Source organism: Polypterus senegalus, chromosome 16 (assembly GCF_016835505.1).
Source record: "Polypterus senegalus isolate Bchr_013 chromosome 16, ASM1683550v1, whole genome shotgun sequence".
NCBI classification, from domain to species: Eukaryota; Metazoa; Chordata; class Cladistia; order Polypteriformes; family Polypteridae; genus Polypterus; species Polypterus senegalus.
Window position 1 is genome coordinate 68,687,254 of NC_053169.1, and position 16,818 is coordinate 68,704,071.

General features: G+C 41.9%; 1 protein-coding gene across 1 annotated transcript in view; it reads left to right on the forward strand.

The window, feature by feature from the left end:
* Positions 1-16,818, forward strand: part of ints9 (integrator complex subunit 9) — a 288,812-nt gene that overhangs the window by 205,890 nt on the left and 66,104 nt on the right. Inside the window, exon 8 of the mRNA XM_039738053.1 lies at positions 6,720-6,854. Within this exon, the coding sequence (XP_039593987.1) occupies positions 6,720-6,854 (135 nt within the window). The remainder of the gene's footprint in view (positions 1-6,719; positions 6,855-16,818) is intronic.

Genomic DNA, 16,818 nt, shown 5'->3' on the forward strand with positions numbered 1-16,818 from the left:
ATTTGGTTTGGTCTTATGATATTACCAAAGGAAGCACTTTCTCAGTCCTTCTAGCTAGAACTTTGGAGAGTATCTTAACTTTGTTTTTTCAGGAGTGAGATTGGTATGTATGGTGCACATTGTAATAAGTTGTTTTCTTAGAAAAGACAGTAATTAATGCTTGGCAAAAAGTTTGAGGTAGAATTTGTTGTCTTTAGTTCCTGTAAATGTTGCAGTGGAGCTAACTAATTTGAACATTTTTTTTATAAAATTCCACTGAGTACCCATCAGGGCTGGCTGCTTTCCCACTTTGAAGTGAGAGTATAGCATCAATAGTAATTCTGAGTGTCAAAGGTTTATCCAGTTCCACAACACAAAGAGTATCCAGCTGTGGTATCTGTAATGAGTCAAAAACACATTAGATTGTGTCGTGTCTTATCTTCTTTAGACAGAGTAGAATATAAGGACTTATAGTAATCACTAAATGTGTGGGGGTTATATATTTTAATGGTCAATGATTTTATATTCTCTGTGGTGTTTATTGCTTTTATTGCACTGCATACTTCCTTCGTGTGTATTTGTTGGGCTAAAACCTAATTGGTCTCTATTTGTTCATAATAATTATGTTGTGGTGTACAGATGAGCTTGTTCAGTTTCTATAATAGACAAGAGGTTAAATTCTATTGCAAAACTTGTCTTTTCATTTACTCATTTAGAGACCTGGTGTATTCTAGATCTATTCTGGTAATTTCATTGATTGACTCAGACATCTTCTTTTTTACTGATTTATTTTTGTGAGGAACATATGAAATAATCTGTCCTCTTAAAATTTACTACAGAGTTTCCCAGAGTAGTGCTGCAGAGGCTTCTGAGGATGGATTTGTCTCTAGAAAATTATCAGTTTGCTTGGATATAAATTCAGAACAGTACTCATCAGCTAATGACGGGGTTAAGATTCTATCTTCGAGATGAGTGTATAGGGCATAGTGATTTAAGCTCCATCATCAGATGGGCATGGTCAGAGATAACAATAGCACCATACCTAAACAATTTGATAATGGGCAAAAAAATATTGTCTATGAAGAAATAATCAATTCTTGAGTAACATTGATGAATTTGTTATGAGTATGCTCTTAGGTTATGATTTAAAAACCTCCATGGGGTTGATAAGTTCTGATCCATTACAAACTGTGTATTTATTTTTTCAGTATCAGATGTCATTGCTGCTGTAGCTGAACATGCCTATCTACACACATCTCTTTATGCTGTGGTGTGTGCACTGCAACAAGTACACGTGTCGTAAATGTAAGAAGGACGGTCCTTGGGTGTGTGGGAACTGTTAATATTTGAATGTGATGATTTTATATAGCACGGAATGAAAATCAGCACTTCTTAGCATTGCACCATGCAAGCTGTCGTATCAATCGCCTACTGTAACTTGCTTTCTTTTTCTTCGGTTATACAGGTAGTCTTGAATAAAAGTGCACTTGTTTTGTTTGCGAAATGAAGTGTCTGCGTGCACTTTTCGTGGCATTACACGTGTATTTTTTGAGCATGCCCGTTTGAGCATGCTCAAACACAGGAACATAAGTTGGTGTAAAAGTACTGTATAACAAAACAACGGGCAGATGGGGAGTGTCTGATGATTGCTTTCCAGTTCCTGCATAAATTCACACCCGATCTGATGCTGTTTGTTTTCAAATAATATTGCATTAGTGCGATGATATTTTCACATATATTGTCTCTTTCTTTCAGGTGTCTAATAGAAACCACAGCATAGAGAAATGTGTGTACATTTCTTCTTACAGGAAAAGGCGATGGAAAAAGTGCACTTGAATAAAAGTGCACTTTTGTTATACTTTTACCCCAATATATGTTCCTGTGTTTGAACGACACGGGCAGATGGGGAGTGTCTGATGATTGCATATAGCGCCGAAGTTACTGCTCTTTACCATTTTTTCCTCTGCATGTCCTGGAGTACAAAAGAAACAGCATACAGCAACATGCGGGGACTGGCAGGAACACTCAATAAAACTGAATAAAAAGAAAATCAAGTGACGGTGAGATCTGAAGAAGGCAGCTTCGCCAGCGTTTGTGTGTCAGAACCGGGTGGGGGGGCGTTAATATGCATCGTGGTACACTGCAGAGCTATAGCGCGTCTTTAGTGAAAACAGCCGTGTCAGATGGGTTTGTATGGATTGATTCTGAACACGACTGAGAGAATAAAAAGTGAATTAAAAAAAAGCTAACCTTCACAAGGATCATAAATTGCACCGACTGTTACAGACTGAAATCAAATGTATGCTTTTATTCTAAAATAGTAAGACTAAGAGCAGTTTACTTCTCAAAACGGAATAGTGCAGAATCGAACTCGCGACCTTTTGATTCCAAGGTGAGAACTGATTCTATTACACCACGGAGGAAGTTATAATTACCTGCTGTCAATGTCACATGTTAAGGCGGCTTTTTGTTTTTGCAGTTATATTTTTGAATAAAAGCGCAATTGTTGTGTTATATTTTAACCTTTTATGAAAATGTTTCTTTGCTATTTGGACTTCAGGCTTCATACATTATATAGTTTATACCTACATTTTGTCATCTACTACTAGAATATAAAAAAACGTTTCTATTTTAACAATGTGTGTACACAGATTACTGTAGAAACGGAACAGACATGAAATGCGTGTGTTCCAAATAACGATCTATTATTTCCACTCTAAAACTCCACTTCACTCCCAGATACTCAATCAAGGCATGGGCTTGGAGAAGTTCGTGCACGTTCTAAATTGGTGGGGGGATGGAATAGCCGGCTGCTCCTAGCTTCTCTTTATCAGCACATTAAGAAGACAAAGGCTGGCGGAGAGGTGTGAAGGGATTTAAGAAGCAATTTAAGGTGGGACGGAATTACGAGTTTTTTCGTAGGCTCTGGTAATTCTAGTGTTAAGTGAGTCTTCTGACTTGGCATTTAAACCTGTTAAGTGAGAGAATGCCATCTTTCTTTTTAATTTATGATTGAGACCTTTGACATTCCAGCTGACAAAGTTCACTGTTTGATCATAAAAACATTGCTTTTGAACATTTGTTGACATTTTATAGTTTTAAGTTAATGTAGTAGATTGTTATATATGATAGCTTGGACCTAGATTTCATACTATTGCCAGGTGTTATGACTATGAAGCCTATTGTTATGTTGGCACTTTTTTATCCTTTCTACCCCAATAAGTAAGATATAGCAATGCTTTTTTTCTCTTTCCAACCCCACCCAAAGATCCCATTTTTGCTTTCCGTCATTCAGTACCGGTTCTCTAACATGTGAAGAGACAGAGCACATCCAGACTAAAACGAACACCCCAGCAGCATTGTAGAAAAAGTTAAAATTGAGATATCTTTTGAAACTACAGTCCTAATAAAATAAACCTAGGGAATGATGTTAATCAGTTCCAATGGAGACATTAGATAACATATGATAGTACATTCCCAATATAATAAACCAAGGATATGAAGTAGAACAAAAATAATGCATACTGTAAATAGCTAGTTGTTGTGTAGTTGCCAAAATGTACATATATTCAATGGGAGAAACAAAAAAAAAAATGTGGCCAAAAAAGATATAAAATGGGCTGTATAGTTATGGCAGATGTTGCATTACAAATGGTCCAAGTTACAAGCATAATTTTCTTTGCCTTGCCAGAACATGGTATGACTCATGAATGTGTTTCAAAAGGATGTCGGGATCAGTCTTCTTAGATCTTTTTCTGTTTCATTCAGAGAGCTAAAATGTAAAACTGACCTTCAATAACCACTTTCAGTTTGGCAGGGTTACACGAGGCTTTGTCTGATTTCAGCTTTGTATAGACCCTGTTTAATGCTGTAGAATACCGCATGTTTAGCAGCTGTTGCAGGTTAGAGGAGGAGAAATCTGGGAAAATATGAATGCAGTTACAGTGGTACCTCGGTATACGTCTGCTTTGGAATAAGTCCAACTTGGTATACGTCCTGTTTGGACACGAAAAATTTTGCTTGGTATACAACCTTTGTTTGGAATACGACTCACTTGCTAACCTTGTTTACCTCTCTCGAGACAAAGCCACGACTTCCCTTGAGTGTCAGTGTGCCAGTTGCTAGCATTCAGTGAACAACCCGCACTATAACTCTCTGAACTTTCACGTGTGTGGTATAGCAGGTCTACAGCTCCTGTCAAAGTCCAGCTTTAAAATAAATAATCACCGCGCTCACGGCTTGGTGAGGGGTGGTGGTTATGTGGCTGAAGGTTGTCAGGGCGATTCGTGATGTGGCCGTTTCTCACCAAAGTGCACAGGTGAGAGACCATCCGCATTCGTGATTGTTCCTGGGGCTGCTTATCTTGATAAACAGAAGCGCGAGTCGGCTAAATGGAGAGCAAAAAGAAAGAACGGACGGGAGGTTGAGAGAGAGAGTGTGCGCAAAGTAGCTGAAGTAGGCAGAGTGAAGGTCAACTGCAAGTAGGACGACTCCCCTGTTGGGAAGCAGTGGGGCTGCCAGATAAAAAGGCACCGGGCTTCTTCTTGGTTTTTTTTTTTTTTTAAAGAATGCTGTATTTTAACCTCGTTTTTAAGAAGAATTTTTTCTATTGTTTTTAACCTCCACTTTTCACTTCTGATTTTATGGATTATTTATTGGAACTTTGGAGACTGCACTTTAATTTGAACACCTTGTTTTGTTAATTGTTTTAATAAAAGCACTTTGCATTTTTTCACCATCCCCTTGCTTTGTTGTTACCGATGAGCTTAGCAGTGAGGCACATTACCGACGGTATAGGGTTCAAGGGCTCCGAGACAGCAGATGGGAGCATACAGCAAACCCGCATCGTCACAACATGATTTTGTGGTTTTTTTTTTCACGTAAATTTTAATTGATTGTTGAAAAGTATGAAGGTGGCATGCGTATCCGGGACATGGCTGTTGCATACCGTTTGCCGAGAACAACGGTACCTACGATTGTGAAAAACTGATGTTATTAAAAAGTAAAGTCAGGTAAAATTTTCATTTATTTCATCTAATTGTTTTTGTATTTATGTATTTTAGTATTAAGCAGTGTTTAAATTATTTTATCAATGTATAATATGCCGATAGCAATAGGATTTTGTTTCATGGGAACAGATTTTTCATTTTCCTATTATTTCTAATGGGAAAAATTAGTCTGGTATACGTCCTGTTTGGTACAAGTCCAAGGACCTGGAACGGATTAAGGACGTATACCGAGGTTCCACTGTATTTTCAAATATGATCTCCTCTTTCAATCTGAGAGGAGACATAAAGTTTTCTTTAGCCTGTAGTTTATCGAAATGAACAATCAGGCTTCTCCGTTTTGAGGCATTCAATCCACTTATATGGTAGGCTGCTGAGATCTCTGTGTCTGATTTGAAGTCCTGTCCAGTTATTTTAGAGAATAGTTCAGCTGTGAATTTCTCAGGGTTTGGATTTCACGAGTTTCAGGGAGACCTTCAGTTCTGATGTTGTTCCTTCTATATCTGTCTTCCAGCACAGCCAGTTTGTCAGCGAGCACTTAGCATTCAGATTTTGCAGCCATTGATTTTTTGTCAGTGGTGGATGTGGATTGTTCAATTATTTCAATACGAGTTATAAACATATGCTTAATATCTTCAAGCTAAGCATTAAGCACTCCAATTTTACTCACTTGCTTACTTATGTTTTCCTTTATCGTTTCTAAATTTCTGTAAAGGCTGTTGTAAACATAGTACTTAAATGTTTCTTCAGGCCTTTTATATGCTGATGCTTTTTCTCATTCTTTTTGTTTAGGTCCTTTTTTTCTTTATTTCACACTTTATATCATATATAAGTCCCACCTGAGTGCGGCAAACATTACGTTCAGCTCGGACAGTATGTTTCGGTCTTCTCTGCGCTTCGTATGTGGAGTTGTGAGTCCAGTTGTGGTTGATCCTGGTGAATCATTGGGGGTATTAGCAGCAGTTGACAGCGAGGATAAAAGGGCCATGCTCAGTTCCAATGATCCTCCTGGAATCAACAAATTCACCTTGCTTGCCTTAGTCATCATTTTGCTCTCACTTTCGCTTTCAGCTGGAGCTGATGCTGCAGCATCTGGTCCTGGTAGATCTGATCCTTTGCCCTTCTGTTACAGGTCAGTCTCTGGTAGGCAGTACCAAGAACTTGAGGCTAGTTTTGACTTTGGTGAAAGTTTAGCTACCTTTTCCTTTTCTTTCTGAACCCTTTGTTACCTGCTCGTACTTATTTATACTCGCATATAATATAAATACATGATACCTCAAAAAGACAGTAAAAAAGAAAAAAGGGGTAAACTAACACTGCAGCTTAAGGAGCTCAGCTCTAGAGGTTCATCTCAACAACAATGGACGAGACCATGTATTTTTTATATTTTTCTTTATTAATTGAACAAGAAAAATAGTTGCTAACTTTTCAGGGTTTTCTCAGTCTGTCTGCTTCCTCCCTATATGATTAGGGATGGGGTATTTGATCTGAACCAAATAATTTAATAATCTGTACTGTATGCTTTTTTTTTTTTTTAACAAAACCTTGGCGATAATGCAAAATTTCCTTTACAATTACAGAAAAAATGTGTTAAATTTTTTTTATTTTTGATTCATATTTTATGACTATGAAGAATTATTTTCATCAGAACTCCTTATATAAAATGTGTGTTGTATTTTGTTAGTTTAAACCTGTTTAAATTTATAGTTGTTTATTATCTTTCATTTTAATTAGGAGCTGTTTGGTGCTGTCCAAATCACTCCACTAAGCTCTGGATACTCATTAGGAAGTTGCAATTGGATTATTCAATCCCATTACGAAAAAGTGTCATGTGTGTCTGGATCATCTCTACTTACCACCCACCCACAGGTAATCTTTAGCTTTTATCTTCATTCCTTCATTTGTACCTATTCCCTGTTTTATTACTTATGATTATAGAACATTTGTAAACATCGGAACAACAAAGGGACAAGTCACCACTGTTGAAGTTATGTGCATCAATATGGCAACGGAGAGAGGCGATGTACTGCATGTTTCTCCTCGTAGACTTTTCATTTTTGTGTCTGTATTTGTGTTATTGTCACTGTTTGTACTACCTGTTTGCTGCTTTATTATGTACCACCATAGAATATTGGTAAACATCAGAACAACAAAAGGGGCAAGTGGCCTCTTTTGAAGTTACAGACTCGGAACTGCAGGGCTCCAGATTGCGACTAAAATGGTCGCCAATGCGACTTGATTTTCTATTTTGTGACTCTCTCTCTCTCAATCTAAGAAAAGCTTTAAATTTAAAGCAGCGAACACTCTCAGCCCAAGTCTGCCTTTCCTATTACACAATTACGTGATTAAAGCCAAACCGAAGCAAGGCATCATCTGACACGCCCACTCTGCTTCAAACATCATCTCACTAACTGCTGTGGATAGGGATCTGAAATAGAAGAGAATCCATGTAACACGCAAAATGGCCAAACGAAAAATTTCCGACTTTTTCTCAATGCCCACTCGTCCAAATCCTGCCTTGTCTACTTCTGAACGAACCGAAGATAATTCAGTCAGTGGGTTATCTGAGGTGCAGCCACCGGCATCCGGAAATGTACAGTTATTAAAGGATGACAACTCCGTCCTGTTAGCAAAGTCTTCTGCACCCGTGGCTCCGACACCTAGAAGACAGTTTAAAGCAGCTTGGTTACAGGAGTTCGCTTGGTTACGGTATGACAAGGAAAAGATGTATTGCAGCTTTTGTGCACAAGCTGGACAAGAAAAAACAGAATGCATTTCTGGTACAAGCCATTTTAAAAAGGAAACTGTGAAAAAGCATGGTGAGAGTAAGAAACACAAGAATGCCAGAGACTGTGTGATTGCTAGATCTGCTCCTCGTGACACCCTAATAGCAAAGGCAGTGCTTGTGAGAAAGTGACAGAAAATGAGAATTAAAAATAAAATTTAATGCAGCATATATTTACAAGACAAAAGACTCTGACAGAGAGGTGCGAAGGGATTTAAGGTGGGCCGGATTTAAGAGTTTTTTCATAGGCTCTGGTAATTCTAGTGTTAAGTAATTGTACTGCCTCATTGCGGACTATGAAAACACACACCCTGAAGGACTGGTTATCATTGCTGGGGACTTCAACAAAGCAAATTTCAGGTCTGTTTATGCCACATACTACCAGCAGACCACCTATCCCACCATAGGCATTAACACGCTAGACCACTGCTATACCGCACATAATCACACGTTTTGCAAACCTTGGACAATCAGATGACCACTCTTTGCCACTCCTCCCTGTTTATAAGCAGCAGCTGAAGCATGCAGAGCGGTCATGTGAGAGGTGCGCTGTTGGATCCTGGTATACGGTGTCGTACCACTTGGTGGACTTATGGACTTACAATCGATCAACTCTGGGAATTTTACAGTTCTACTCCTCCAGTGCAACTAGCTTGTCCAGCTTCCTGCCTTCTAGGTTTTCTTTTTGACAAATAACTTTCTCACATCTATTGTTGGTGTGTACTGTAGAGAGACAAGTCACCCATTTGACATTGTGCCATGGAACTGCCACCAAGTTTTAAGCCCGCATGAAAACAGGATTGTCACCTCGTTTCATTTTCAGCCTGTCGGCTTCAAATGTGAAGACATTGTATCTCCTGTTCACTCTCACTTTACTACAAGCTTCAATTCCCCTGCTCTGTAGCTCCATTAATAATTCAGGTGATGTATAGAACTTGTCCATGTACACAACCTGACCCAAATGTTCTGTGGCGAGTTGCTGGGGCTACGGCCAGGACGCCTGGAAGAACCGGAAGATGGCATGTACGTCATCCGGGCCACGAGGGGGCAACCGCCCTGGAACAGAGGAGGACTACAGGAGAGGAACAAGGAGGATTATGCCTATTGGAACCTGTGGCCACCACCAGGGGGCGGCCTGAGTCTCAAAGGGCACGGGATTGATTTACTTCTGCCACACCCGGGAAGATGGAGGAGAATCCCTCCAGGGACGACCGGAGTGCTTCCGAGTGCTCTTCCGCCACACCAGGAAGTAACGTCAGAGGGAGCACCTGGAGCACATCGGGTTGAAAATAAAAGGGCCCGCCTTCCTACAGTCTGGGAGCTAGAGTCGGGAGTGGGAGCAGGACGAGGCTCCCGTGGAGAGAGGAAAGGTGGTCCAAGGAACAGAGTGAGAGAGGCCCAGTGTCAAGGTGATTGGGGCAAAAAGGCCCAGTGGACTGTGCAGGACTGAGTTATGTGTATTTAAGATGGAGGAAAAAATAAAAGACCTTTTTATAAAGATGAAGTGTCTGTCTGATGGTGTCCGGGCATGTCTCACAGTTCATAGTCCTGAAGTAGCTCCAGCACAACCTGATGTTATCACACGGCATAACCTGTCCAAAGCCACCAAGGTGACAAAGCATGTTTGAACTAGTGCTCCTTTAAGTTATATCGACAGTCCAGTCCCATCTCTATTTGTAAAGCCTCCAAGCCCTTTATCACATCTTTTGTTGTGGGTTTCCACTTTGAACAAGAGAATGCAGTGCAAGCGCACCCTGCAATTCAAAACCTTTCTCAGCATACCTGCTTGTCTCATCCAACAGTAGCCGAAAGGCAGGCTCAGGAAAGAACAGCCTGAAGTAGTCCTAGCGGCTGGTAATATGTTATGTCCAACAGCAAGCCGTGCCGTATTGTGAAGTCCTGTAGCCAGTTTGGCTCTCATAGATCAATATCTGGGTATTCCTTGTGTTGTCCCACTGTAGAAGATTGTTGCTTGTCTTTGACATTAGTTATTGTTTGTACCATGTGATGCCATCTCCTGATTACATTACTTACTTTCATAAGCTGAGATTAGCTCACATCTCTGTGCACGAGTCAAAATTGTATATTAACGAAGAGTTCCAGCAAATTGAGCATTACTAAAAAAGACAGAATTCAAAATTATTACATGTAGGCTTTTTTAAACATGTAAGATACATAGATTTAGTTTGCTTTTCATAAATACATAAGTCTGTTATATTAAAACTTTTAAATGTACATTGTACAAGATGTTGATGTTCTTTTAAGCACCAGCGTCGTTTGAAAAAAAAATACATACTGTATTAAGTTTATTGACGTGTTAAATTATTGCATTACTGATTTGAAACCAGCTCTAGACCATGAATCATATATCTATATAACAGCAGTGTTAACTATGCTAACTCCTACTGCCAGCAAAATTGAAATCATATTTAGTATTTTCTTTAGATTGTAAATGTTAGCTACTAATTAAAGAGACTGATTTTTTTTTTCTAACAGATGCTTTCTGAATATTTAGTGTCTCAGTGCTTCAGAGGACAAGGCCCTAATATTGCAATATTTATTGTGTTACCAGCGATGGGTAATCGCCAAAACATACAATTAGCAGGGCAATCAAAACAGCATGTTTCATTGCTAAAAATAAATCTGCAAACACAACATATGTGTCATTTATTTGGTTTTAGATTGCAAATTGATGTTCATTAGTATAACCCATAAGTAAAAGCACTCCTCATATATTTATTTGAATGGCACATTAAAGAAGGTAATGCTGTATCTCAGTTATAAATTTATCTGGTACAGGTACACAACAACCCAAGTAATTTTCAACTTTTAGATTTGTACACCCATAAGCATTATCAGTCTGATCACATAGGCAAGAAACCTTGAAAATAGGAAAATAAAGGCTGTTGTGCAATCAAGGATTAATGTAAAATTACAAAGTTTGATTTCACACAGGAAGCTTTAAAGCTTGAACAGATTTTTTTTTTTTAATAAAAAGAGGTGGGACACAATGAAAGCACTATAAGGCATTTGAGAATTAAATTAATTTGACTAACCTGCTAAATATTATTCTTTAATACTATTTTTTAACTATCTAGTGATACAAATATAAATCTTTTAAAAGCAATTATTAGATACATAACCAATTAGTTCATTCATAAACCAGGCTTAAAATCATGTTACAAAAACAGCTTTAAAGAATTGGTTTAAATGCAAATATCTGGAATTATCTCGAAATTCACTCATTCAGCTGTACATATACTGTACAATGTTTGAATTTTTATATTTTACTATAAATTTTAAGTAGCAGTTTTCAGTTCCTGGAGAGAAAATGTCAGAGAATAAAGTTACAATTTGCACATTCTAAGATTGTGTGGGGTTTTTTTTTATTTATTTATTTATTTTTAAAACTCCATGCTGAAATCCCTCAGAAATAGCGCTGCAACTAATGATTATTTTGGTAGTCGACTAATAGTTCAATTTTTTTTTTTCGATTTATTTACGATTATTTCATGCCTGACAATTTTGATGCCTGCGACCTGTGGTTGCACATCCTGTTCTGGGCTCCAGTGCATGTCTTACCTCATCTGCTCACATCTGTCCACCTGTGAATGTCACCCTGATGTCCCTGCATTACCACGATTAAAATTAATAATAATCAAATTAAAATAACAACCAATGAAACATATGAATTTGAAAATAATCAGATGTTTTATATTAGTGTGCCCATCATAATAAAAAAGAAATATATTAAACAATACAAACTAAAGTGCACATAGTCTTTAAACAAAAAAAGTGCATTTAACTTAATCAAAAATGGCCAGTGGTGTGTCTTAAAGTCCAAAAGTTTAAATAAAGCTTCATTTCAAATAAAACAATAATGTACAGTTTATAAAAGATTCTGTTCATATATTCCTGATTGCAGTGCAGGAACATGAGCATTTCGACATGCTCTGGTGTGAGGCTGGCTTTCTTCTTTGAGACAATGTTCCCAGCTGCTGAGAAGAGATGCTCAGAGGGAGTAGAGATAGCAGGAATACACAATAATGATTTTGCAGACAGAAAAAGTTGTTTTAATCATCACACTCTGAAGGAAAAGTGTTGTAGTTTATCACATCATGTACTATATTATGCCAAAATAAAAAAAATAACACACTAAAATGTGTAACAAGCTAATTACTGCCAGCACGCCGGAGCCGAGTATATTCGGGAAAATTATATTTATTGAACCCCGCAACCAGCTATATTTGTTTCACAGAGCAATTTGCCAGTACGCCGGAGCTGATCAATCAGTGCCGTATATTCGTTGAGCAGCCAGCTCACGATCACTGCCAGCCCTAGCAAAACTGTAGCACCACTGTCTCTGGGATTCAGCCGCTGCACTAGACAAGCCTGCAATCATCAGCGTTTACCTTCTGTGTGTATGTGTGCAGCCAGTTCAAGCGCAGTTGGCTCGGTGATTTACTGAATTTCATCAATGGCTCCAGTTGCACCTTGAACATACAATAATAGATTGTTGCAGTAGGTTTTTTTTTATAGGTTTTACAGTTCATTTGCAGTGTGTAAAATGATCAGTGTTGCAGTAATTGTGATGCTCTTTGCATGAAAAAAATGCATGTTCCATTAAAATTTCACATTTTCTTTGTGAATTGTGATGTTTACTTGAATAGTGCATCTAAAAAGTATTTAGCATCCAGGGGTGCATTAACCCCAGAGTATGTGTCAGTTTAAGGGTTAACTATCATTGTCGAAACCTTGATATACACATTATAGTACAAACATCAACGTTAACATGTGACACTAACTAAACTCTCTAAACGTTCCTCTCAAGAGATGGCAGCATCACAGCTCCAGGGTGCTTGCGTTGGTTGGGGCTGTGTGAAGTCTTGACAAACAATAACAAACAATACTGCCCCCAGACATTCATGTAGTGCATTGTAGTTACAAAAACCATCCATCCATCCATCCATCCTCTTCCGCTTATCCGAGGTCGGGTCGCGGGGGCAGCAGCTTAACTCTTTTAGGGCGGATGTCGACTTTTGTCGACAGGAGGGTTGAGGGCGAATGTCGACTAAAGTCGACATCCAGGGATAGAGGGCGATAATCAGCTGTTAATGGCGACAAATCTCACTGTCACGTCACAGGCATTCCCTCTGTGCTTGGAAGAATGATAGACTCGTTGACTCGGCAACTAATCCTAGCGTGTGCGTGAGTTGCGAAATGTAAACAATGGCAAGATGGTATCGACATGTGACAATGGAGTGAAGCGAGTGCAGAAAAGAAAACACTCGGCAGACAATGACAATGTTTTGCGCATTATCGCGGAGTCGGACTCTGATTTTTCAGAATCGGATTTTATTGACAGTGATCAGGAGATTGAGCAAGAGAGTGAGAAGCCGGAATCAGCTGATCAAACACCAGCCGATGCCGCCAGCAGATCTGCTGCCAGCTGAGCGCTCGCGCAGCCGATGCATCTACAGCAAGGTTCGCGTGGGATAAATACACAGACATTGATCCGTTGAGAGCCGATCTGGCTACCGGACTTCACAAGACGGCATGGCTCGCTGTTGGACACGACAGATCACCAGCTGCTGTACTTCAGGCTGCTCTCTCTTGATGCTGCTTTTCAGCTACCGTCAGACGAGATAAACAGGTAGGCAGAGAAATTTTTTCAATCGCGGGCTGCGTTTGCATCGCATTCTCATTTTTCAAAGTGTAAACACACAACAAAAGACGAGATGAAGCGTGCTGTGGTATTACAAATAGAGATGGGACAGAACTGGTGATATAACTTCAGGGAGCATTGGTCCAAACGTGCTTTGTCCCCTGGTGGCTTTGGACAGGTTATGTAGCATGGTGATAGGTACGTGCTGCTGCTGCAAAGTTTTATTCACTTCTGTAATAAACAGAAGCAAATCCCATGGGGTGAGCCAGGCTATAATGCCATGCATAAAGTTCATAAAGTTTCAGAAGATGAAAAGAGGTGACAATACGGTTTTCATGCGGGCAGAAAACTTGGTGGCAGTGGAATGGCACAATGGCAAAAGGGTGACTTGTCTCTCTACAGCACACACTAACAATATATGTGAGAAAGTGCAGCAACAGACAATTGAAAAGTAGGCACCAAAGCAACACGTATTGTAAGCAGTGCAATGTGGCAATGACTGAAATTGGCTGCTTGGACCGAGATCAGACTTTGCAGGACTTTGCTGTGTAAAATGTATGTGATATGTATGTGAAATCATAGAGTATGCAGGCTCATACAACATGCAAGACAGTAATATTTGTCAAAAGTAAATATTTTTTGTTGATTTGATATGTTAAACAATTGCTTTGTGTTCTTTTTTAAAAAATGTTAGTTTTTGGAAAAATATTCAGCCCTGGGAGATAAGAAAAAAAAAAAAAATTAGCCCTAAAAGAGTTAAGCAGAGAGGCCCAGACTTCCCTCTCCCCGGCCACTTCTTCCAGCTCTTCCGGGAGAATCCCAAGGCGTTCCCAGGCCAGCCGGGAGACATAGTCCCTCCAGCGTGTCCTGGGTCTTCCCCGGGGCCTCCTCCCGGTTGGACGTGCCCGGAACACCTCACCAGGGAGGCGTCCAGGAGGCATCCTGATCAGATGCCCGAGCCACCTCATCTGACTCCTCTCGATGCGGAGGAGCAGCGGCTCTACTCTGAGCCCCTCCCGGATGACTGAGCTTCTCACCCTATCTTTAAGGGAAAGCCCAGACACCCTGCGGAGGAAACTCATTTCAGCCGCTTGTATTCGCGATCTCGTTCTTTCGGTCACTACCCATAGCTCATGACCATAGGTGAGGGTAGGAGCGTAGATCGACTGGTAAATTGAGAGCTTTGTCTTACGGCTCAGCTCCTTTTCACCACGACAGACCGATGCAGCGCCCATCACTGCGGATGCCGCACCGATCCGCCTGTCGATCTCACGCTCCATTCTTCCCTCACTCGTGAACAAGACCCCGAGATACTTGAACTCCTCCACTTGGGGCAGGATCTCTCCCCAACCCTGAGAGGGCACTCCACCCTTTTCCAGCTGAGGACCATGCTCTCGGATTTGGAGGTGCTGATTCTCATCCCAGCCGCTTCACACTCAGCTGCGAACCGATCCAGAGAGCTGAAGATCACGGCCTGATGAAGCAAACAGGACAACATCATCTGCAAAAGCAGTGACCCAATCCTGAGTCCACCAAACCGGACCCCTTCAACACCCTGGCTGCGCCTAGAAATTCTGTCCATAAAAGTTATGAACAGAATCGGTGACAAAGGGCAGCCCTGGCGGAGTCCAACTCTCACTGGAAGCGGGCTCGACTTACTGCGGCAATGCGGACCAAGCTCTGACACGGTTGTACAGAGACCGAACAGCTCTTATCAGGGGTCCGGTACCCCATACTCCCGAGCACCCCCACAGGATTCCCGAGGGACACGGTCGAATGCCTTTTCCAAGTCCACAAAACACATGTAGACCGGTCGGGCAAACTCCCATGCACCCTCCAGGACTCTGCTAAGGGTGAAGAGCTGGTCCACTGTTCCGACCAGGACTAAAACCACACTGTTCCTCCTGAATCCGAGGTTCACTATCCGACGGACCCTCCTCTCCAGAACCCCGAATAGACTTTTCCAGGGAGGCTGAGGAGTGTGATCCCTCTGTAGTTGGAACACACCCTCCGGTCCCCTTTTCTAAAGAGGTGGACCACCACCCCGGTCTGCCAATCCAGAGGCACTGTCCCGATGTCCATGCGATGTTGCAGAGGCGTGTCAACCAAGACAGTCCTACAACATCCAGAGCCTTAAGGAACTCCGGCGATCTCATCCACCCCGGGCCCTGCCACCAAGGAGTTTTTGACCACCTCGGTGACTTCAGTCCCAGAGATGGGAGAGCCCACCTCAGAGTCCCCAGGCTCTGCTTCCTCGTGGAAGGCATGTTAGTGGGATTGAGGAGGTCTTGAAGTACTCCTCCCACCGACCCACAACGTCCGAAGTGAGGTCAGCAGCGCACCATCCCCACCATATACGGTGTTGACACTGCACTGCTTCCCCTCCTGAGACGCGGACGGTGGACCAGAATCTCCTCGCCGTCCAAAGTCGCTCTCCATGGCCTCTCAAACTCCTCCCATGCCCGAGTTTTGCCTCAGCAACAACCGAAGCCGCGTTCGCTTGGCCTGCGGTACCTATCAGCTGCCTCCAGAGACCCACAGGACAAAAAGTCCTATAGGACTCCTTCTTCAGCTTGACGGCATCCCTCACGCGGTGTCCACCAACGGGTTCGGGATTGCCGCCACGACAGGCACCGACCACCTTGCGGCCACAGCTCCGGTCAGCTCCCTCAACAATAGAGGCACGGAACATGGCCCATTCGGACTCGATGTCCCCCACCTCCCTCGGGGCGTGGTTGAAGTTCTGCCGGAGGTGGGAGTTGAAGCTACTTCTGACAGGGGACTCTGCCAGCCGTTCCCAGCAGACCCTCACAACACGCTTGGGCCTACCAGGTCTGACCGGCATCTTCCCCACCATCGGCCAACTCACCACCAGGTGGTGATCAGTTGACAGCTCCCCCCTCTCTTCACCCGAGTGTCCAAGACATATGGCGCAAGTCCGGCGACACGACCACAAAGTCGATCATCGACCTGAGGCCTAGGGTGTCCTGGTGCCAAGTGCACATATGAACACCCTTATGCTTGAACATGGTGTTCGTTATGGACAATCCATGACGAGCACAGAAGTCCAATAACAAAACACCGCTCGGGTTCAGATCGGGGCCATTCCTCCCAATCACGCCCTTCCAGGTCTCACTGTCATTGCCCGTGAGCATTGAAGTCTCCCAGCAAAACGAGGGAATCCCAGAAGGTATGCCCTCTAGCAACCCCTCAGAGACTCCAAAAGGGTGGATACTCCAAACTGCTGTTGGCATATGCACAAACAACAGTCAGGACCCTTCCCCACCCGGGCGGAGGGAGGCCACCCTCTCGTCCACGGGGTAAACCCCAATGCACAGGCTCCAGTCGGGGGCAATAAGTATGCCCACACCTGCTCCGGAGCC